The 25,509-nt window shown below is 34.3% G+C and overlaps 1 protein-coding gene across 6 annotated transcripts in view; it reads left to right on the plus strand.

Moving 5' to 3' along the window:
* prkcz (protein kinase C zeta) overlaps positions 1-25,509 on the plus strand; it is a 78,519-nt gene that overhangs the window by 7,487 nt on the left and 45,523 nt on the right. For 3 of the 6 annotated variants that reach the window (XM_062965540.1, XM_062965543.1, XM_062965541.1), the window contains exons 2-5: positions 2,482-2,640; positions 4,842-4,963; positions 9,846-9,935; positions 12,470-12,520. In XM_062965540.1, the coding sequence (XP_062821610.1) occupies positions 2,570-2,640; positions 4,842-4,963; positions 9,846-9,935; positions 12,470-12,520 (334 nt within the window). In that variant the 5' untranslated portion in view covers positions 2,482-2,569. Of the gene's footprint in view, positions 1-2,481; positions 2,641-4,841; positions 4,964-9,845; positions 9,936-12,469; positions 12,521-18,000; positions 18,386-18,437; positions 18,801-25,509 lie in introns of those variants that run through there. The other 3 variants (XM_062965545.1, XM_062965546.1, XM_062965544.1) reach the window with 3 other exon arrangements.

Below are 25,509 nucleotides of genomic sequence, written 5' to 3' on the forward strand. Positions count from 1 at the left end.
CAATCTGCCCACTGCAAAAGGCCACCCTACTGGGATCTGCGCACATCATCCGAAAACACATCACACAGTCCTAGACACTTGGGAAGTGTTCGACTTGGGATTTTGTGATACGAAATCCAACATATCTATTTTGTTTGCTGTGTCATAGTAAAATAATAATTTGTAGTTTTGTGATACGAAATCCAGCATATCTATCTTGTTTGCTGTGTCAGACTATGTCGTTGTGTCAATAATAATAATAATAATAATAATAATACATCACACAGTCCTAGACACTTGGGAAGTGTTCGACTTGTGATTTTGTGAAACGAAATCCAGCATATCTATCTTGTTTGCTGTGTCATAATAATAATAATAATAATAATAATAATAATAATAATTTGTGGTTTTGTGATACGAAATCCAGCATGTCTATCTTGTTTGCTGTGTCATAATAAAATAATAATAATAATAATAATAATAATTTGTGGTTTTGTGATACGAAATCCAGCATATCTATCTTGTTTGCTGTGTCATAATAATAATAATAATAATAATAATAATAATTTGTGGTTTTGTGATACGAAATCCAGCATATCTATCTTGTTTGCTGTGTCATAATAAAATAATAATAATAATAATAATAATAATTTGTGGTTTTGTGATACGAAATCCAGCATATCTATCTTGTTTGCTGTGTCATAATAATAATAATAATAATAATAATTTGTGGTTTTGTGATACGAAATCCAGCATATCTATCTTGTTTGCTGTGTCATACAATATAATAATAATATTAATTATTATTATTATTATTTGTGATTTTGTGATACGAAATCCAGCATATCTATCTTGTTTGCTATGTCATACAATATAATAATAATAATAATAATAATAATAATAATAATAATAATAATAAGGTAAAGGTTTTCCTCTGACGTTAAGTCCAGTCGTGTCCGACTCTGCTCATCTCCATGTCTGAGCCGAAGAGCTGGCGTTGTCCATAGACAACTTTATTAAGTGTGTTTTTATTTTCATAGGTTAATGTTTAAATTTTATAATTGGTGTATGTTTTTGTTTACTGATGTATTGTTTATTGTCACTGTTTTTATCTGATATTATCCGTGAGCCGCCCCGAGTCCCCTTCAGGGGAGATGGAGGCAGGGTATAAATAAACTTATTATTATTATTATTATTATTATTATTAATATTAATATTATTATAATTAGACACCTCCTAGGTCATGTGGCCATTGGTATGACTACATGGAGCGCTGTTAGCTTCCCGCCGGAGCAGTACCTATTGATCTACTCACATTTGCATGTTTTCGAACTGCTAGATTGGCAGGAGCTGGGGCTAACAGCGGGAGCTCACCCTGTTCCCTAGATTCAAACCACCGACCTTTTGGTCAGTAGCTCAGGGGTTTAATCCGCTGCACCACTGTAATTACAGTATAGAAATAATAATTGACCTGACATTGGAGTACTGGCAATGGGATTGTAGACAAACAAAATAAAGATCTTGATTCGAAAAATGGAAATGGTATTCATGACCATCCGCGAGACCGAGAAAGAGGCTTTAAAATGATAGACAGGCGAAGTTTGGAAGCCTTTTTATTAGGTGAGAAATTGCATCCCCACTACCAAGAAGAAAGGAAGCAACAATTATATTATTTTTATTTTATTTTATTTTTCTATTTTCTCTCTCTCATTTATTCTATTTTTCCTACTTTGCTATATCCAAAATGTTCTCACACTTTTTTATGTAAAAGTACATCTTTCTTTTATTCTCAATAAAAATTATATATATATATATATAATTATATTTAATTATAATTAATATAATAATTATATATATATATATATATATATATATATATATATATGAGAGACAACAACAAAAAGTTAAAAAAGGTATTGTAGACTTGTTTTCATGACATACTTGCATTTCTGTAGAAAGTAAAGTCAGGATACTGAAAAAAAAATCAATTAATAATAAATACAGGAAAATAATACATGTAATAATAAATAGAGTAAAATAATAAATATAATAATAAGATCAGAGTGAAATAATAAATGTATTAATAATAATAATAATACAGTAAAATAAATGTAATAGTAGCAACAATAATAGAGAAAAATAATAAATATAATAATACCAATAATAATGGAGAAAAATAATAAATATAATAATACCAATAATAATGGAGAAAAATAATAAATATAATAATACCAATAATAATGGAGAAAAATAATAAATATAATAATACCAATAATAATAGAGAAAAATAATAAATATAATAATACCAATAATAACAGAGAAAAATAATAAATATAATAATACCAATAATAATGGAGAAAAATAATAAATATAATAATACCAATAATAATGGAGAAAAATAATAACTGTAATGTTGATTTGCTTTATTGTTTGTGTTTCTATTTTATGTGTTCGACAGTTTGGCAGACTTACTAATATCCAATTCCTTGTTTGCTTTTTCAGGGTTACTAAACCCTTTGAAATATTGAAGTAACGTGAAGAAACCAAACCTAGAAACCTAGGAACTTTTTTCCGGTGCTGCTCTCAAAACATGCCCAGCAGAATGGGATCGAAAATGAACATGAGGAAGAACTTCATCAGAATGAAAACTCATTATAACGGGTAAGTCAAAGGATAAATAATATATATACTCGAGTATAAGCCTAGTTTTTCAGCACTTTTTTAAGACTGAAAAAGCCCCCTCGGCTTATACTCGGGTGAGGGTCCTGGTTGGCTTATACTTGGGTCAGCTTATACTTGAGAATATATGGTACATTTATTATTTTTCTCTATTATTGGTATTATTACATTTATTATTTTTCTCTATTATTGTTGCTACTATTACATTTATTTTACTGTATTATTATTATTAATAATAATAATAATAATAATACATTTTATTATTTCACTCTGATCTTATTATTATTATTATTGCATTTATTATTTTACTCTATTTATTATTACATTTATTATTTTACTGCATTTATTATTATTATTATATTTATTCTTTCACCCTATTATTATTAAAAGGACGCTTAAGCACATTTACATTGAAGAAGATGAAAATAATGATTTAATCAGAGTTGGACAGTCATATCTTAAATTACAGTTTGATGTGAAGATCCAAAGACATTTAAACTACTGATACCTCAATTAATGTAATTTTAATAATAATAATAATAATAATAATAATAATAATGATAATAATTGGATGCAATGAAGCCTGTAAATAGATATCTTTAAGTTGTTGAAGGCTTTCATGGTTTGGATCGCTGGGTTGCTGTGAGTTTTCCAGGCATGTACCAGAAGCATTCTCTCCTGACATTTCTCCCACATCTATGGCAGGCATTCCTCTGAGGTTCTGAGGTTGTTTTGGAAACTAGGCAAGTGGGGTTTATATATCTGTGGGAGAAACAACTCTTGTCTGTTGGAGGCAAGTGTGAATATTGCAGTCGGACACCTTGATTAGCATTGAATGGCCTTGCAGTTTCAAAGCCTGGCTGATTTCTGCCTGGGGGAATCCTTTGTTGGGAGGTGTTAGCTGGCCCTGATAGTTTCAGGTCTGAAACTGGTCCATGCCTGGAATTCCCCTGTTTTGAGTGTTGATAGCCAGTTTCTGTTCATTTTCATAGTTTCATGCTTGTGAAATCCATGCTTGTGGATTTCAATGGCTTTTTCAAAGCCTGGCTGCTTCCTGTCTGGGGGGGGGGAAGGGAAACTAGGCAAGTGGGGTGTGTGTGTGTGTGTGTGTATATATATATATATATATATATGTATCCCCAGGTTGGAAGAAATAACTTTTTCTATTTGAGGCAAGTATTAATGTTGCCGTTGAATCACCTTGATTAGCATTGAATGGCCTTGCAGCTTCAAAGCCTGGCTGCTTCCTGTCTGGGGGGGGGAGGGAAACTAGGCAAGTGGGGTTTTTATATATATATATATATATATATATATATATATATATATATATATATCTCCAGGTTGGAAGAAATAACTTTTTCTATTTGAGGCAAGTATTAATGTTGCCGTTAATCACCTTGATTAGCATTGAATGGCCTTGCAGCTTCAAAGCCTGGCTGCTTCCTGTCTGGGGGGGGGGGAAGGGAAACTAGGCAAGTGGGGTTTATATATATATATATATATATATATATATATATATATATATATATATCCAGGTTGGAAGAAATAACTTTTTCTATTTGAGGCAAGTATTAATGTTGCCGTTAATCACCTTGATTAGCATTGAATGGCCTTGCAGCTTCAAAGCCTGGCTGCTTCCTGTCTGGGGGGGGGAAGGGAAACTAGGCAAGTGGGGTTTATGTATATATATATATCTATATATCTCCAGGTTGGAAGAAATAACTTTTTCTATTTGAGGCAAGTATTAATGTTGCCGTTAATCACCTTGATTAGCATTGAATGTCCTTGCAGCTTCAAAGCCTGGCTGCTTCCTGCCTGAGGGGGAAACCAGGCAAGTAGGATTTATATATATATATTTATATGTCTCCAGGATGGGAGACAGAAACCTTCTCTATTTTAGGCAAGTGTGGAAGAAATAACCTCTTCCTGCCTGGGGGGAATCCTTTGTTGGGAGGTGTTAACTGGCCCTGATTGTTTCCTGTCTGGATTTCCCCTATTTTCTGAGTGTTGTTCTTTATTTACGGTCCTGATTTTAGATTATTATTTTTTTTTAAAATACTGGGAGCCAGATTGTGTTCATTTTCATGGTTTTTATGTTGAAATTGTCCACGTGTTTGTGGATTTCAATGGCAAATGCAGTTTGTGAGCTCTTGATATTTAATAATTTCTCTCTCCGTCCCCAGAGACATCCTTATATCAAATCTGGGTGCGTCCATGAACTATGACGAACTTTGTCACGAAGTGAGAGAAATGTGCAATTTACGACAAGATCAGCCAATCACCCTGAAGTGGATTGACAACGAAGGTATTTCAGAGGCTTATAAATATACTTTTCACTAGTATTTTTCTGACAAATTTTACAATTTTTCAATTTTAGAGAGAAAAAGTGGAATACAAATACTGTATATAACTCGAGTATAAGCCTAGTTTTTCAGCCTTTTTTAGGACTGAAAAAAAAAAAACCTCCTCAGCTTATACTCGGGTGAGGGTCCTGGTAGGCTTATATTCAGGTCGGCTTATACTCAAGTATATATGGTATATTTATTACCATATTTTTCTCTGTTATTATTGGTATTATTATTTTACTCTATTAATGATTATTATTACATTTATTATTTTATTCTGTTATTATTATTGTTACCTTTACATTTATTTTACTCTGTTTTTATCATTATTAATACATTTATTATTTTACTGCATTTATTATTACATGTATTATTTTACTGCATTTATTATTATTATATTTATTATTTCATTATTATACCTTTTTTCATGTTTTTATAATAGAAATTATATATATATATATGTGTGTGTGTGTGTGTATATATCTATATCTATATATATAAAAGAGTGATAGCATCACGGCGATTCACAAAACAACAAAAGTACAGGCCCCCCAACCTCAAAATTTGACAACACAACCCATCATCCACGCCTCAAGGTTGATACAACAAAAAGAAAAGAAAAATAAAGTCCTAATTAGAGGGAGAGCAATAATTTTTTTTATCCAATTGCTGCCAGTTTAGAGGGCTAATCTCTGCCCACTTGGTTGCCTAGCAACCAAGGGACAGCCAGGTTTCAGTTAGGGGACAGGCAGATTTAGGCCTCACTTAGACTTCTTCCACAGATTATCTAATTTGCACTGGATTATATGGCAGTGTAGACTCAAGGCCCTTCCACACAGCTATATAACCCATTTATAATCTTATATTATCTGCTTTGCACTGGATTATCTTGACTCCACACTTCCATATAATCCACTTCAGTGTGCATTTTCTACAGCTGTGAAGAAGGGGCCTCATATAATCCAGTTCTGAGCAGATAATATAAGATTAGAAATATACAGTAGAGTCTCAATTATCCAACGTAAATAGGTCGGCAGGATAAGTGAATATGTTGGATAATAAGAAGGGATTCAGGAAAAGCCAATTAAACATCAAATTAGGTAATCGTTATACAAATTAAGCACCAAAACATCATATTATACAACAAATTTGACAGAAAAAGTAGTTCCATGCGCAGTAATGCTATGTAGTATTTACAGTAGAGTCTCACTTATCCAACACTCGCTTATCCAACGTTCTGGATTATCCAACGCATTTTTGTAGTCAATGCTTTCAATATATCATGATATTTTGGTGCTAAATTCATAAATACAGTAATTACTATATAGCATTACTGTGTACTGAACTACTTTTTCTGACAAATTTGTTGTCTAACATGATGTTTTGGTGCTTAATTTGTAAAATCATAACTTAATTTGATGTTTAATAGGGTTATCCTTAATTCCTCATTATCCAACATATTCGCTTATCCAACGTTGTGCCGGCCCATTTATGTTGGATAAGTGAGACTCTACTGTACTGTATTTACAAATTTACCACTAAAATATCACAATGAATTTAAAACACTGACTACAAAAACATTGATTATGAAAAGGCAGACTGCGTTGGATAATCCAGAACGTTGTATAAGCGAATGTTGGATAAGTGAGATTCTTCTTTAATATGAAATAATTACTGGGATAGAATAATGCAGAACAATATAATCTCTAAAACCAGGACAGTAAATAAACAGGGGAATTCCACACAGGAAACAATCGGGGCCAGCTAACACCTCCCAACAAAGGATTCCCATCATCAAAGTCTGGCAAATCCTGTTTTCTCAGGGCCACAGACAGTAGAAGCACATAAAATATCGCAAACAACACCACTCTGAAAACAAGGGAATTCCAGACAGGAAACAATCAGGGCCAGCTAACACCTCCCAACAAAAAATTCACTCAGGGAGGAAACAGCCAGGCTTTAAAGCTGCAAGGCCATTACATCCTAATCATTTTTCCTAATTGCAGCATTCATACTTGCCTCCAACAAACAAAAAAAACCAATCAGAAATATTGTATATTCACAACCTTTAGGAAATAATATCCCCTGATGGCGCAGCGTGTTAAAGCGCTGAGCTGCTGAACCGAAAGGCCACAGGTTTGAATTGGGGGAGCGGAGAGAGCCCCCACTGTTAGCCCCAGCTTCTGCCAACCCAGAAGTTCGAAAACATGCAAATGTGAGTGCATCAATAGGTACTGCTCCGGCGGGGAGGTAACACCGCTCCATGCAGTCATCCCACATGACCTTGGAGGAGTCTACGGACAACGCCGGCTCTTCGGCTTAGAAATGGAGATGAGCACCAACCCCCAGAGTCAGACACGACTGGACTTAATGTCAGGGGAAAACCTTTACCCTTGACCTTAACTACCACCAATTCCTCAATACTTTATTTCCCAGACCACCAGACTTCGCCACAGCAACGCGTGGCCGGGCACAGCTAGTATATATATAAAAGTATAATTAGGAAATGATATTTATAACCCAGGAACAAAAATCATGGTAAATAGTGTAGTGGAACTCAAGGTGGTTTATAACTTAGCATTTTCAAAACTACTGTATATACTCAGTATAGGTCGGCTTATACTCAAGTATATATGGTATATTTATTATTTTTCTCTATTATTGGTATTGTTACATTTATTATTTTACTCTATTAATGATTATTATTACATTTATTATTTTACTCTGTTATTATTATTGTTACCTTTACATTTATTTTACTCTGTTTTTATTATTATTAATACATAATTCAAAACTACTGTATATACTCAGTATAGGTCGGCTTATATTCAAGTATATATGGTATATTTATTATTTTTCTCTATTATTGGTATTGTTACATTTATTATTTTACTCTATTAATGATTATTATTACATTTATTATTTTACTCTGTTATTATTGTTACCTTTACATTTATTTTACTCTGTTTTTATTATTATTAATACATTTATTATTACATTTATTATTTTACTGCATTTATTATTATTATTATATTTATTCTTTCACTCTATTATTATTAAAAGGACACATAAGCACATTTACATTGAAGACGATGAAAATAATGATTTAATCAGAGTTGAACAGTCATATCTTAAATTACAGTTTGATGTAAAGATCCAAAGACATTTAAACTACTGATGCCTCAATTAATGTAATTTTAATAATAATAATAATAATAATAGGATGCAATGAAGCCTGTAAATAGATATCATTAAATTGTTGAAGGCTTTCATGGCCGGAATCATTGAGTTGCCATGAGTTTTCCAGGCTGTATGGCCATGTTCCAGAAGCACTCTCTTCTGACATTTCACCCACATCTATGGCAGGCATCTTTGGAGTTTGTGAGGTCTGTTGGAAACTAGGCAAGTGGAGTTTATATACCTGGGAAATAATGTCCAGGGTGGGAGAAAAAAAACTCTTGTGTGTTGGAGGCAAGTGTGAATGTAATAATAATAATAATAATAATAATAATAATAATAATAATAATTGGATGCAATGAAGCCTGTAAATAGATATCATTAAGTTGTCAAAGGCTTTCATGACCAAAATCACTGGGTTGGCGTGAGTTTTCCAAGAATTTTTCCTTCGTTGATGTGCATTTTCCGGGCTGTGTGGCCATGTTCCCAGAAGCATTCTCTTCTGACGTTTCGCCCACATCTATGGCAGGCATCTTCGGAGTTTGTGAGGTCTGTTGGAAACTAGGAAAGTGGAGTTTATATACCTGGGGAATGATGTCCGGGGTGGGAGAAAAAACTCGTGTGTGTTGGAGGCAAGTGTGAATGTAATAATAATAATAATAATAATAATAATAATAATAATAATAATAATAATAATAATAATAATACATTGGATGCAATGAAGCCTGTAAATAGATATCATTAAGTTGTCAAAGGCTTTCATGACCAAAATCACTGGGTTGGCGTGAGTTTTCCAAGAATTTTTCCTTCGTTGATGTGCATTTTCCGGGCTGTGTGGCCATTTTCTCAGAAGCACTCTCTTCTGACATTTCACCCACATCTATGGCAGGCATCTTCGGAGTTTGTGAGGTCTGTTGGAAACTAGGCAAGTGGAGTTTATATACCTGGGAAATAATGTCCAGGGTGGGAGAAAAAAAAACTCTTGTGTGTTGGAGGCAAGTGTGAATGTAATAATAATAATAATAATAATAATAATAATAATTGGATGCAATGAAGCCTGTAAATAGATATCATTAAGTTGTCAAAGGCTTTCATGGCCAAAATTACTGGGTTGCCGTGAGTTTTCCAAGAATTTTTCCTTCGTTGATGTGCATTTTCCGGGCTGTGTGGCCATGTTCTCAGAAGCACTCTCTTCTGACATTTCGCCCACATCTATGGCAGGCATCTTCGGAGTTTGTGAGGTCTGTTGGAAACTAGGCAAGTGGAGTTTATACACCTGAGGAATTATGTCCAGGGTAGGAGAAAAAGCTCGTGTGTGTTGGAGGCAAGTGTGAATGTAATAAATAATAATAATAATAATAATAATAATAATAATAATAATAATAATTGGATGCAATGAAGCCTGTAAATATATATGATTAAGTTGTCAAAGGCTTTCATGGCCAAAATTACTGGGTTGCCGTGAGTTTTCCAAGAATTTTTCCTTCGTTGATGTGCATTTTCCGGGCTGTGTGGCCATGTTCCAGAAGCATTCTCTTCTGACGTTTCGCCCACATCTATGGCAGGCATCTTCGGAGTTTGTGAGGTCTGTTGGAAACTAGGAAAGTGAGGTTTAAGATCTATAGATTCCGTAGATTCTTATTTTTCCTTCTGTTTTTTCGGTAGGCGACCCTTGTACCATTTCATGTGCGATGGAACTGGAAGAAGCGTTCCGTTTGTACGGTCAACAGAAAGACGAAGGATTTGTCATTCATGGTAAGCATTAGTATATGTGTTTTTTATAGAATTTTTTACAATGTTTATGTGTTTTAATTACGCTGTAACCGGCCTCAAACCACGAGGAGAGGCGGGTGAGAAATAAAATTATTATGATGATGTTTCTTCCAAATAAGACCTCACAAGAAAATGATATTTTTTTCCAGGATGCTCGTAATATAAGCCCTACTTCCAAAAATAAGCCCTAGTTAAGATAAGCGTCAGCAACACGTGACAGACGTATTGAATGAGAAAATAGTAAATATTAATATATTTACTATATATTAATATATTTATATTAATATTTAATATATCTAATATTAATTTATATTAATATATTTAATATAATAATATTAATATATTTACTGTATTTACCTCAGTGGAGGTGGATGCTTGTTTGCTTTACATCTCAGTGGAGGTGGATGTCTGATTGCTAAAAATGTCATTCATGAAATAGCAATTTTATATACTTTATATAAAACTTCATATAATAATATATTATTTTATTAGCATAGCACAATATTAGCATTATATATTACTATACTGTACTATACAACTACACTGTAATATTATTAGCAATCTTACATTAATATATAATATTAATATATAATATATGATTATAATAGTGTATTATTATATTACATTATAACATTATTTTCAATATTATATGTTATATACTATATATAACTAGCTGTGCCCAGCCACGCGTTGCTGTGGCAAAGTGGTGGTGGTATTGGTTAAAAATTGTTGTGTAATTTTTATTTGCATTTTTTATTCATTTTATTGTAAGTTATATTTTTATTTATTATATTTTATTATTTTCTTATATTATTTTTAGTTATTTTCTATTATGATAGTATTTTATTGTATTAATTTTTAGTGTTTTTTATTATTTTTTATTGGGTTGCTATTGGGGTTTCAATATTATATGTTATATATTATATATAATGCATAATTAACAGTATTACATTGTATAATTATTAGTGTTATATTGTATTAAATTATAACATTATTTTCAATATTATATGTGATATATTATATATAATGTATAATTAACAGTATTATGTTGTATAATTATTAGTGTTATATTGTATTACGTTGTATAATTATTAGTGTTGTATTACATTATAACATTATTTTCAATATTATATGTGATATATTATATATAATGTATAATTAACAGTATTACGTTGTATAATTATTAGTGTTATATTGTATTACGTTGTATAATTATTACTGTTATATTGTATTACATTATAACATTATTTTCAATATTATATGTTATATATTATATATAATGTATAATTAAAAGTATTACGTTGTATAATTATTAGTGTTATGTTGTATTACATTATAACATTATTTTCAATATTATATGTTATATATTATATATAATGCATAATTAACAGTATTACATTGTATAATTATTAGTGTTATATTGTATTATAACATTATTATCAATATTATATGTTATATATTATATATAATGCATAATTCAGTATTACATTGTATAATTATTAGTGTTATATTGTATTACATTATAACATTATTTTCAATATTATATTTTATATATTATATATAATGCATAATTCAGTATTACATTGTATAATTATTAGTGTTATATTGTATTACATTATAACATTATTTTCAATATTGTATGTTATATATTATATATAATGCATAATTCAGTATTACATTGTATAATTATTAGTGTTATATTGTATTACATTATAACATTATTTTCAATATTATATTTTATATATTATATATAATGCATAATTCAGTATTACATTGTATAATTATTAGTGTTATATTGTATTACATTATAACATTATTTTCAATATTGTATGTTATATATTATATATAATGCATAATTCAGTATTACATTGTATAATTATTAGTGTTATACTGTATTACATTATAACATTATTTTCAATATTATATGTTATATATTATATATAATGTATAATTAAAAGTATTACGTTGTATAATTATTAGTATTATATTGTATTACATTATAACATTATTTTCAATAATATATTATATATTATATATAATGTATAATTGACAGTATTATGTTGCATAATTATTAGTGTTATGTTGTATTACATTATAACATTATTATAAATATTATATGTATATATTATATATTATTGTACTTTGCATATTATATACATATATTCTATATAATATGCAGTATAAAGTACAATAATATATAATAATATAATATATTGTATATACATATAATATTGATAATAATATTATAATTAATATATTACTAATAATTATACAATATAATAATATTAATTACTATTAATATTACGGTATAGTGGTATAGTACAATATAGTGATATATGATGCTAATATTGTGCTATGCTAATAATATAATATATTGTATGTACATATAATTTGTAAGCCGCTCTTGAGTCGCCTTCGGGGCGAGAAGGGCGGGATATAAATGTAGTAAATAATAAATAAATAAATAGCATCTATCTTATCAATTTATATTAATGTTTTGGTTTTTTTTATTTCAGTTTTCCCCGGCATTCCAGAAAAGCCAGGTCTGCCATGCCCAGGAGAAGATAGTAAGTGCCATTTAAAGCTTTTTCTCTTACTATGCTCAAGTATGCTTTTATTGCAATGGATATTTAGGTCTTTTGGTGTGACCTATTAGTAAAGCCTTCCGCGTGAAGGTATTGTTTAATTAACACGCTAGATCTGTGCCCAAAGACACAGTTCGTCAGTCTAACAGCCGAGTTACCTGTGTGCCATGGCGTGAATGCTTACGCATATCATTTGTTCTAACAAGATCATGCTTTTCTTGACTAGCGGTTTTCAAAAGGTGGTCTCCGCCTGTTCATGGAGATTCACATTGGCCAAAAGGATATGTGCCCAGAGACACAGTTCGTCAGTCTAACAGCCGAGTTACCTGTGTGCCATGGCGTGAATGCTTACGCATATCATTTGTTCTAACAAGATCATGCTTTTCTTGACTAGCGGTTTTCAAAAGGTGGTCTCCGCCTGTTCATGGAGATTCACATTGGCCAAAAGGATATGTGCCCAGAGACACAGTTCGTCAGTCTAACAGCCGAGTTACCTGTGTGCCATGGCATGAATGCTTACGCATATCATTTGTTCTAACAAGATCATGCTTTTCTTGACTAGCGGTTTTCAAAAGGTGGTCTCCACATGTTCAGGAGATTCACATTTGCCAAAAGAATATGTGCCCAGAGACACAGTTCGTCAGTCTAACAGCCGAGTTACCTGTGTGCCATGGCGTGAATGCTTATGCATATCATTTGTTCTAACAAGGTCATGCTTTTCTTGACTAGTGGTTTCCAAAAGGTGGTCTCCACTTGTTGATGGAGATTCAACATTGGCCAAAAGGATATGTGCCCAGAGACACAGTTCTGCAGTCTAACAGCTGAGTTGCCTGTGTGCCATGGCACGAATGCTTAGGAGTATCACTTGTTCAAAGGGTTGACTTCTAACAAGGCCATGCTTTTCTTGACTAGCGGTTTTCAAAAGGTGGTCTCCGCCTGTTCATGGAGATTTACATTGGCCAAAAGGATATATGCCCAAAGACGCAGTTCTTCAGTCTAACACCCGAGTTACCTGTGTGCCATGACATTAATGCTTTTCAAAAGATGGTCTCCACCTGTTCATGGAGATTCACATTTGCCAAAAGGATATGTGCCCAGAGACACAGTTCGTCAGTCTAACAGCTGCGTTACCTGTGTGCCATTACATGAATGCTTATGTATATCACTTGTTCAAAGGGTTGACTTTGAAGAAGGTCATGCTTTTCTTGACTAGTGGTTTTCAAAAGGTGGTCTCCACTTGTTCATGGAGATTCACATTGGGTAAAAGGATATGTGCCCAGAGACACAGTTCTTCGGTCTAACAGCTGAGTTGCCTGTGTGCCATGGCATGAATGCTTAGGAGTATCACTTGTTCAAAGGGTTGACTTCTAACAAGGCCATGCTTTTCTTGACTAGCGGTTTCCAAAAGGTGGTCTCCGCCTGTTCATGGAGATTCACATTGGCCAAAAGGATATATGCCCAGAGACGCAGTTCTTCGGTCTAACAGCCGAGTTACCTGTGTGCCATGGCATGAATGCTTATGAATATCACTTGTTCAAAAGGTTGACTTTGAAGGAGGTCATGCTTTTCTTGACTAGTGGTTTTCAAAAGGTTCACGGAGATTCACATTGGCCAAAAGGATATGTGCCCAGAGACGCAGTTCTTCAGTCTAACAGCTGAGTTACCTGTGTGCCATGTCATGACTGCTTATGTATATCCCTTGTTCAAAGGGTTGACTTCTTGTTCATGGAGATGCATATTTGCCAAAAGGATATGTGCCCAGAGACACAGTTCTGCAGTCTAACGGCTGAGTTACCTGTGTGCCATGGCATGAATGCTTATTTTGTTCAAAGGGTTGACTTCTGACAAGGTCATGCTTTTCTTGACTAGCGGTTTTCAGAAGGTGGTCTCTGCCTGTTCATGGAGATTCACATTGGCCAAAAGGATATGTGCCCACAGTTCTTCAGTCTAACAGCTGAGTTACCTGTGTGCCATTACATGAATGCTTATGCATATCACTTGTTCAAAGGGTTGACTTCCAGCAAGGTTATACTTTTCTTGACTAGCGGTTTTCAAAAGGTTCACGGAGATTCACATTGGCCAAAAGGATATGTGCCCAGAGACGCAGTTCTTCAGTCTAACAGCTGAGTTACCTATGTGCCATTACATGAATACATTTCACTTGTTCCAAGGGTTGACTTCGTGCTTTTCTTGACTAGTGGTTTCCAAAAGGTGGTCTCCACCTGTTCATGGAGATTCACACTGGCCAAAAGGATATATGCCCAGAGACGCAGTTCTTCGGTCTAACAGCCGAGTTACCTGTGTGCCATGGCAGGAATGTTTATACATTTCACTTGTTCCAAGGGTGGACTTTGTGCTTTTCTTGTCTAGCGGTTTCCAAAAAAGTTCACGGAGATTCACATCGGCCAAAAGGATATGTGCCCAGAGATGCAGTCCCGTCAGTCTAACAGCCGAGTTACTTGTGTGCCATGACATGACTGCTTATGCATATCACTTCTTCCAAGGGTTGACTTCATGCTTTTCTTGACTAGCGGTTCTCGAAAGGTGGTCTCCGCATGTTGATGGAGATTCACATTGGCCAAAAGGATATGTGCCAATGTAGAGACGCAGTTCTTCAGTCTAACAGCCGAGTTACCTGTGTGCCAGGGCAGGAATGTTTATACATTTCACTTGTTCCAAGGGTGGACTTCGTGCTTTTCTTGTCTAGCGGTTTCCAAAAAAGTTCACGGAGATTCACATCGGCCAAAAGGATATGTGCCCAGAGATACAGTCCCGTCAGTCTAACAGCCGAGTTACTTGTGTGCCATGACATGAATGCTTATGCATTTCACTTTTTCAATGGATGTGACGTTATTTTTGCTTGTCAACGAGGTGATGTAGCCACTGTCTCCTTTTTTGGGATACGTTTTGAACCGATGGCATGTTTATAGTGATCCAGGCATACGCGAATTGTATATTTTATTTTAGTTTATTTTTAACCCCAGTCCTTCCATTTGGTAGACTCCATTGGCTTTATATTAACTTCTAGAACTCTTGATGAGACAGACACATAATAAATTATGGATTTGTGTAGATGAATGTCGCTCGGTTGACCTAGATCTTCCGCGGCTGTGTTCATAGTCAGGTTGAATCACACTTGAATGGCTTGAAAAGCCTACCGATTAGTAGATGGTCTGATTTCTCAAGCAGAATCCTTTGGATAGAAAAATTGCTCCTGAAAGACTGTCTGCATCCTATATGGTCGATTGTTGCCAACGAACGATTATTTTTTAAGTTTAAGATTTTTTAAAATTATTATTATTATTTTATTATTATTTTTAATTTTTCGTGAGTGGCTAGGATTTATATTCCCTTAAGTTTAAGATTTTTAAAATTATTATTATTATTATTTTATTATTATTATTTTGTGAGTGGCTAGGATTTATATTCCCTTAAGTTTAAGATTTTTAAAATTATTATTATTATTTTATTATTATTTTAAATTTTTCATGAGTGGCTTGGATTTATATTCCCTTGTTTAAGTTTAAGATTTTTAAAATTATTATTATTATTATTATTATTATTATTATTTTATTATTATTATCATTATTATTAATTTTTTTGTGAGTGGCTAGGATTTCTATTCCCTTGTTTAAGTTTAAGATTTTTTAAATTACAGTAGAGTCTCACTTATCCAACATAAACGGGCCGGCAGAACGTTGGATAAGCGAATATGTTGGATAATAAGGAGGCATTAAGGAAAAGCCTATTAAACATCAAATTAGGTTATGATTTTACAAATTAAGCACCAAAACATCATGTTAGACAACAAATTTGGCAGAAAAAGTAGTTCATTAGACATTAATGCTATGTAGTAATTACTGTATGAATTTAGCACCAAAATATCACGATATATTGAAACATTGACTACAAAAATGTGTTGGATAATCCAGAACGTTGGATAAGCGAGTGTTGGATAAGTGAGACTCTACTGTACTATTATTATTATTATTATTATTATTATTTTTAATTTTTCGTGACTGGCTAGGATTTATATTCCCTTAAGTTTAAGATTTTTTTAATTATTATTATTTTATTATTATTTTTAATTTTTCGTGACTGGCTAGGATTTATATTCCCTTAAGTTTAAGATTTTTTAAATTATTATTATTATTATTATTATTATTAATTTTTTGTGAGTGGCTAGGATTTATATTCCTTTAAGTTTAAGATTTTTTAAATTATTATTATTATTTTATTATTCATTTTTCGTGAGTGGCTAGGATTTAATTCCCTTGTTTAAGTTTAAGATTTTTTAAATTATTATTATTATTATTATTATTATTAATTTTTCGTGAGTGGCTAGAATTTATATTCCCTTGTTTAAGTTTAAGATTTTTTAAATTATTATTATTATTATTATTATTATTATTATTATTATTATTATTAATTTTTCATGAGTGGCTAGGATTTATATTCCCTTGTTTAAGTTTAAGATTTTTAAAATTATTATTATTATTATTTTATTATTATTATTATTAATTTTTTGTGAGTGGCTAGGATTTATATTCCCTTGATTAAGTTTAAGTTTAAGATAAATACTGCAAATAAGTAAAATAAATAGTACTGAGCATGTTCAGACACAGGACTCCATTTGTGACACAATGTATATGTGCATTGTGGTCCACCCTGGTGAGAAGAGTGGAATATAAATACTGCAAATCAATAAAATAAATTGTGCTGAGCATGTTCAGACTCAGGACTCCATTTGTGACACCGAGTCTTTGCTGCTGTATATTTGCATTGTGCGAAGGGCGGAATATAAATACTGCAAATAAATAAAATAAATGGTACTGAGCATGTTCAGACTCAGGACTCCATTTGTGACACCGAGTCTTTGCTGCTGTATATGTGCATTGTGCGAAGGGCGGAATATAAATACTGCAAATAAATAAAATAAATGGTACTGAGCATGTTCAGACTCAGGACTCCATTTGTGACACCAAGTCTTTGCTGCTGTATATGTGCATTGTGCGAAGGGCGGAATATAAATACTGCAAATAAATAAAATAAATGGTACTGAGCATGTTCAGACACAGGACTCCATTTGTGACACAATGTATATGTGCATTGTGGTCCGCTCTGGTGAGAAGAGTGGAATATAAATACTGCAAATAAATAAAATAAATGGTACTGAGCATGTTCAGACTCAGGACTCCATTTGTGACACCGAGTCTTTGCTGCTGTATATGTGCATAGTGAGAAGGGCGGAATATAAATAACGCAAACACTGAGTCAGGGGACACGAATTGGAGTCGGGACACACAACTGCTTTACGTTTTCGAAAGTCCAGGCCATTTCCTAGGCTTAGGGCCACTCGACGTGTCTGTGGTCTCATTTATAGCATCCGATGATGGCCGACAGCTTTTGATTCTCGGTCGATCGCAACTTGTGATGCCTTCCATGCAGAGAGAGCTGTAGCAATACCTTGTATGTGTGTGTTGTGAAGGTCTCTACACGGCTGGGATTGTGTGTCGCGGTTTTGTGTGTGTGTCATCTGCTCCTTGACATCCATGCCGTGTTTTAGTTTGTGCCTCAGCTGCTCGCTACAACCTCCCAAGGGAGCCAGTACCACCCGTGCCTGGATACATGAGGCAAAGATGTGAAAGACAGCGGAGAATAACGGGATAACCAGGCTTCCGTTAAATATTTGCTTTTTAACATTCAAGCTGGTTCTCCCCGTTCCCAGTCGTGTCCGTTTATTTAATATATTTTTTTGGGGGGTGGGTGGGCGTCGGAGGAGTCGCCGATGAATATAAGGATCTGGTTGCCTCTCTAGCGCATAAAGAATGGCATGAATAAAACTCGGTGAGTAATGCCTTTCTTTTTTCTGTGCCTTTCCCGGCGATTGTTACAGACCGAGGCCATTGATGCAGTGTGTCTGTGCATGCGGTATTCGCGGCGCATAATAGAAGTCAGCAATTTGGTTATCTGGCGGCGGCGGCGGCGGCGGTGGCCTTGGTCCGGGATTTTGCTACAAAAAACGCAGATTTCTTCCGCCGCCTCTTGCGTCTTCGGGGACGTGGCCGAGAGAGGGTAACACGGAGGGGGAGAAATCGCCTCGGGGGGAAAAAAGACGTGGTTCTGTGCCAGGTGACAGGTCTCGTTTTTTTTTTGGTGTTTTTTTTTGGGACGAGGAAGATCAGACAGAGGAGTGTGCAGAATGAGGGATGCTGCCGCTAAGGGCGATTCGTGACGGAAATGTATCCCAAAAAACCGGACGGTATGTGTGCCATTTGCGCCCGTTGTTGCACCAGGTTGTTTTCCGTGAATCGGGAGAAGGCTCAAAGAGATATCCGTTCTGTTATCCTGATACCGCATTGCTACGTCGGGCTAAATCAATACGTTTGACGATCAAATTATATTCGTCGCCGATGCTGACACATAACTGGCGTCGTTTCTGCTGCCTTTCGGGTCTTGTTTATTGCACATCAGGGTTTGTGTTTTGCTTTTTTCGGGGTGTCTCTTTCTCGATCCCTGAGTCATGGGCTCATGATATGGATTTTATATGCTTTGAATCCCACCCACGGGAGAAAAGTGGGATAGAAATGAATATATAATAATAATAATAATAATAATAATAATAATAATAATAATAGTAATAATAATAGTGTCTGACGTGCGATCCAATACAACAGCCAGCAGAATGTCTGCTGTGGATTCATCTTGTTGTGTTTCTAATAATAATAATAATAATAATAATAATGTCCAATGTATGATAGAAATGAATATATAATAATAATAATAATAATAATAATAATAATAATAATAATAATAATAATAATGTCCGATGTGTGATCCAATACTACAGCCAGCAGAATGTCTGCTGTGGATTCATCTTGTTGTGTTTCTAATAATAATAATAATAATAATAATAATAATAATAATAATAATAATAATAGTGTCCAATGTATGATAGAAATGAATATATAATAATAATAATAATAATAATAATAATAATGTCCGATGTGTGATCCAATACTACAGCCAGCAGAGTGTCTGCTGTGGATTCATCTTGTTGTGTTTCTAATAATAATAATAATAATAATAATAATAATAATAGTGTCCAATGTATGATAGAAATGAATATATAATAATAATAATAATAATAATAATAATAATAATAATAATAATAATAATGTCCGATGTGTGATCCAATACTACAGCCAGCAGAATGTCTGCTGTGGATTCATCTTGTTGTGTTTCTAATAATAATAATAATAATAATAATAATAATAATAATAATAATAATAATAATAACGTGATCCAATAAAACAGCCAGCAGAGTGTCTGCTGTGGATTCATCTTGTTGTGTTTCTAATAAAATAATAATAATAATAATAATAATAATAATAATAATAATAGTCCAATGTATGATAGAAATGAATATATAATAATAATAATAATAATAATAATGATGATGATGATGTCCGACGTGTGATCCAATACAACAGCCAGAAGAGTGTCTGCTGTGGATTCATCTTGTTGTGTTTCTAATAATAATAATAATAATAATAATAATAATGATGATGATGATGTCCGATGTGTGATCCAATACAACAGCCAGAAGAGTGTCTGCTGTGGATTCATCTTGTTGTGTTTCTAATAAAATAATAATAATAATAATAATAATAATAATAGTCCAATGTATGATAGAAATGAATATATAATAATAATAATAATAATAATGATGATGATGATGATGATGATGATGATGTCCGACGTGTGATCCAATACAACAGCCAGAAGAGTGTCTGCTGTGGATTCATCTTGTTGTGTTTCTAATAATAATAATAATAATAATAATAATAATAATAGTCCAATGTATGATAGAAATGAATATATAATAATAATAATAATAATAATAATAATGATGATGATGATGATGATGATGATGTCCGACGTGTGATCCAATACAACAGCCAGAAGAGTGTCTGCTGTGGATTCATCTTGTTGTGTTTCTAATAATAATAATAATAATAATAATAATAGTCCAATGTATGATAGAAATGAATATATAATAATAATAATAATAATAATGATGATGATGATGTCCGATGTGTGATCCAATACAACAGCCAGAAGAGTGTCTGCTGTGGATTCATCTTGTTGTGTTTCTAATAATAATAATAATAATAATAATAATAATAATAATAGTCCAATGTATGATAGAAATGAATATATAATAATAATAATAATAATAATAATGATGATGATGATGTCCGATGTGTGATCCAATACAACAGCCAGAAGAGTGTCTGCTGTGGATTCATCTTGTTGTGTTTCTAATAATAATAATAATAATAATAATAATAGTCCAATGTATGATAGAAATGAATATATAATAATAATAATAATGATGATGATGTCCGACGTGTGATCCAATACAACAGCCAGAAGAGTGCCTGCTGTTGTGTTTTAAATAATAATAATAATAATAATAATAATAATAGTGTCTGACGTGATAGAAATGAATATATAATAATAACAATAATAATAATAATAGTGTCTGACGTGTGACCCAATAAAACAGCCAGCAGAGTGTCTAATGTGGACTCATTTTGTTGTGTTTATAATAATAATAATAATAATAATAATAATAATAATAATAATGAATCTCATCATATTTTTTCCCTGTGTTGTCCATTGGTGTCATTGCTTTGAGGAACAGAAAATCAGTATTAAATGGGTGTTTAATCAGACATTTTGGTTGTTCATACTGCGTTGCCAATCATTTGGAGCCGTGGTCGCAACAACGATTATTTTGCATCGCCTCCCATTAAGGGATGAGGTTATGTCGGTGGAACAGGGACGTTGGATGTATATATTCATTTTCATCATATTTATTTACTGTATTTGTTATGTCATTTTAACTTACTACATTGAGTATAATCAAGTCTTTATTTATTTATTTATTTACCTTCCCGCTGAGCAGTACCTATTCATCTACTCACATTTGCATGTTTTCGCACTGCTAGGTTGACAGAAGCTGGGGCTAACAGCGAGAGCTCACTCCACTCCCCGGACTCGAACCTGAGACCTTCCGGTCCGCGAGTTCAGCAGCTCAGCGCTTTAACTCACTGCGCCACCGGGGGCCCCAATGTCTTTTGTGGCCAAATAATTAGAGGGAGAGGAATAATTGTCTTTATCCAATTGTATGATAGAAATGAATATATAATAATAATAATAATAATAATAATAATAATAATAATAATTATGTCCGATGTGTGATCCAATACAATTTATCCAATTGCTGCCAGTTAGAAGGCTAAGCCCCGCCCACTCGGTCTCCTAGCAACCCACTCAGCCCAGGGGACAGGCAGAGTTAGGCCTCACTCAGGCCTCTTCCACACTGGCTAGAAAATACAGATTATCAGATTTGAACTGGATTATATGGCAGCGTAGACTCAAGGCCCTTCCATATAAATAACCCATTTATAATCTTATATTACGTGCTTTGAACTGGATTATCTTGAGTCCACACTTCCATATAATCCACTTCAGTGTGCATTTTATACAGCTGTGTAGACGGAGCCTCATATAATCCAGTCCTAAGCAGATAATATAAGATTATAAATATACAGTACATGTATATATATATATGTGTGTGTGTGTGTGTATATATATATATATATATATATTATATTATATTATATAATTTTCCTTTCTGCAAATGACGTTGGAACCCGTCATCTATTTTGAGTACTGGTTTTGATTTGGGGATTGTTGTCAATCAGGGTCTTGTTTTTTTTTTTTGTTAAACCTATTTTTTCAGACCTTGAATGTGTGTTAGGGCATCTGGTTGCCATAGAAACAGTTACATTTTTCTATACGGATCTCCTAATAATAGACCCTGGAATCCAAACTCAAGGTTTCTGGTTAACAGTTCCTTTTTATTCTGGAAGGAAGTGACTGTTTGGTTGCCATAAAGATGTGTCTCTTCCGTATCTTTATTAATGACTTGGATAAAGGTTTAGAGGGCCTCCTGTTTGTAGTCTGTCTGTGCGATTTTTTTTACAGCAGCTGAGGACATGATCAATGGTTTCGTCAGCTTCCTTGCACAGTCTGCATTTTGGGTCATCAGCTCTATTATTATTATTAATATTATTAAGTGGCTTAGGAATGCTCACGAAACAAAGTATGTGTGCCTCGAGCCGTCTCAAAAAGCAAAGGCGCCTCTGTTTGTAGTCTGTCTGTGCAATTTTCTTACAGAGGCTGAGGATATGATCAATTATTTTTATTAGTTGGCTTAGGAATGTGCACGAAACAAAGTTTGTGTACCTTGAGCCGTCTCAAAAAGCAAAGGCGTCACCCCCTTGGCCGCCACATAGTTGTGCCTCAGTTTGTAGTCTGTCTGTGCGATTTTCTTACAGAAGCTGAGGATATGATCAATTATTATTATTTTTATTAGTTGGTTTAGGAATGTGCACGAAACAAAGTTTGTGTGCCTCGAGCTGTCTCAAAAAGCAAAAGCGTCACTCCCTAAGCTGCCACATGGTTGTGCCTCTGTTTGTAGTCTGTCTGTGCGATTTTCTTACAGCAGTTGAGGATATGATCAATGGTTTCGTCAGCTTCCTTGTACAGTCTGCATTTTGGGTCATCAGCGGATTTTTCGATCTTGGCCTGAATTGCCTTTGTCCTGATGTCTTGCTCCTGGGCTGCAAGGATCAGGCCTTCTGTCTCCTTCTTCAGGGTCCCATTTGTGAGCCAGAGCCAGGTCTTCTCCTTGTCAGCTTTTCCTTCAATTTTGTCAAGGAACTTTCCATGCGATGTTTTGTGGTGCCAGCTGTCAGCTCTAGTTTGTAGTGCGGTTTTCTTGTACTGATTCTTTGTCTGCTGTAATAACTCTGGTTGGAATCTCCCATGTGTGAGCCAGAACCAGGTCTTCTCCTTGTCAGCTTTTCCTTCAATTTTGTCAAGGAAACTTCCCATGCGATGTTTTGTGTTGCCAGCTGTCAGCTCTAGTTTGTAGTGCGGTTTTCTTGTACTGATTCTTTGTCTGCTGTAATAACTCTGGTTGGAATCTCCCATGTGTGAGCCAGAGCCAGGTCTTCTCCTTGTCAGCTTTTCCTTCAATTTTGTCAAGGAAACTTCCCATGCGATGTTTTGTGGTGCCAGCTGTCAGCTCTAGTTTGTAGTGCGGTTTTCTTGTACTGATTCTTTGTCTGCTGTAATAACTCTGGTTGGAATCTCCCATGTGTGAGCCAGAACCAGGTCTTCTCCTTGTCAGCTTTTCCTTCAATTTTGTCAAGGAAACTTCCCATGCGATGTTTTGTGTTGCCAGCTGTCAGCTCTAGTTTGTAGTGCGGTTTTCTTGTACTGATTCTTTGTCTGCTGTATTAACTCTGTTTGGAATCTCCCATGTGTGAGCCAGAACCAGGTCTTCTCCTTGTCAGCTTTTCCTTCAATTTTGTCAAGGAAACTTCCCATGCGATGTTTTGTGTTGCCAGCTGTCAGCTCTAGTTTGTAGTGCGGTTTTCTTGTACTGATTCTTTGTCTGCTGTATTAACTCTGTTTGGAATCTCCCATGTGTGAGCCAGAACCAGGTCTTCTCCTTGTCAGCTTTTCCTTCAATTTTGTCAAGGAAACTTCCCATGCGATGTTTTGTGTTGCCAGCTGTCAGCTCTAGTTTGTAGTGCGGTTTTCTTGTACTGATTCTTTGTCTGCTGTATTAACTCTGGTTGGAATCTCCCATGTGTGAGCCAGAGCCAGGTCTTCTCCTTGTCAGCTTTTCCTTCAATTTTGTCAAGGAAAATTCCCATGCGATGTTTTGTGGTGCCAGCTGTCAGCTCTAGTTTGTAGTGCGGTTTTCTTGTACTGATTCTTTGTCTGCTGCAATAACTCTGGTTGGAATCTCCCATGTGTGAGCCAGAGCCAGGTCTTCTCCTTGTCAGCTTTTCCTTCAATTTTGTCAAGGAAACTTCCCATGCGATGTTTTGTGGTGCCAGCTGTCAGCTCTAGTTTGTAGTGCGGTTTTCTTGTACTGATTCTTTGTCTGCTGCAATAACTCTGGTTGGAATCTCCCATGTGTGAGCCAGAACCAGGTCTTCTCCTTGTCAGCTTTTCCTTCAATTTTGTCAAGGAAACTTCCCATGCGATGTTTTGTGGTGCCAGCTGTCAGCTCTAGTTTGTAGTGCGGGTTTCTTGTACTGATTCTTTGTCTGCTGCAATAACTCTGGTTGGAATCTCCCATGTGTGAGCCAGAACCAGGTTTTCTCCTTGTCAGCTTTTCCTTCAATTTTGTCAAGGAAACTTCCCATGCGATGTTTTGTGGTGCCAGCTGTCAGCTCTAGTTTGTAGTGCGGTTTTCTTGTACTGATTCTTTGTCTGCTAAAATAACTCTGGTTGGAATCTCCCATTTGTGAGCCAGAACCAGGTCTTCTCCTTGTCAGCTTTTCCTTCAATTTTGTCAAGGAAACTTCCCATGCGATGTTTTGTGGTGCCAGCTGTCAGCTCTAGTTTGTAGTGCGGGTTTCTTGTACTGATTCTTTGTCTGCTGCAATAACTCTGGTTGGAATCTCCCATGTGTGAGCCAGAACCAGGTTTTCTCCTTGTCAGCTTTTCCTTCAATTTTGTCAAGGAAACTTCCCATGCGATGTTTTGTGGTGCCAGCTGTCAGCTCTAGTTTGTAGTGCGGTTTTCTTGTACTGATTCTTTGTCTGCTAAAATAACTCTGGTTGGAATCTCCCATTTGTGAGCCAGAACCAGGTCTTCTCCTTGTCAGCTTTTCCTTCAATTTTGTCAAGGAAACTTCCCATGCAATGTTTTGTGGTGCCAGCTGTCAGCTCTAGTTTGTAGTGCGGTTTTCTTGTACTGATTCTTTGTCTGCTGCAATAACTCTGGTTGGAATCTCCCATGTGTGAGCCAGAGCCAGGTCTTCTCCTTGTCAGCTTTTCCTTCAATTTTGTCAAGGAAACTTCCCATGCGATGTT

The sequence above is a fragment of the Anolis carolinensis genome, unplaced genomic scaffold (genome assembly GCF_035594765.1).
Source record: "Anolis carolinensis isolate JA03-04 unplaced genomic scaffold, rAnoCar3.1.pri scaffold_15, whole genome shotgun sequence".
Lineage (NCBI taxonomy): Eukaryota > Metazoa > Chordata > Lepidosauria > Squamata > Dactyloidae > Anolis > Anolis carolinensis.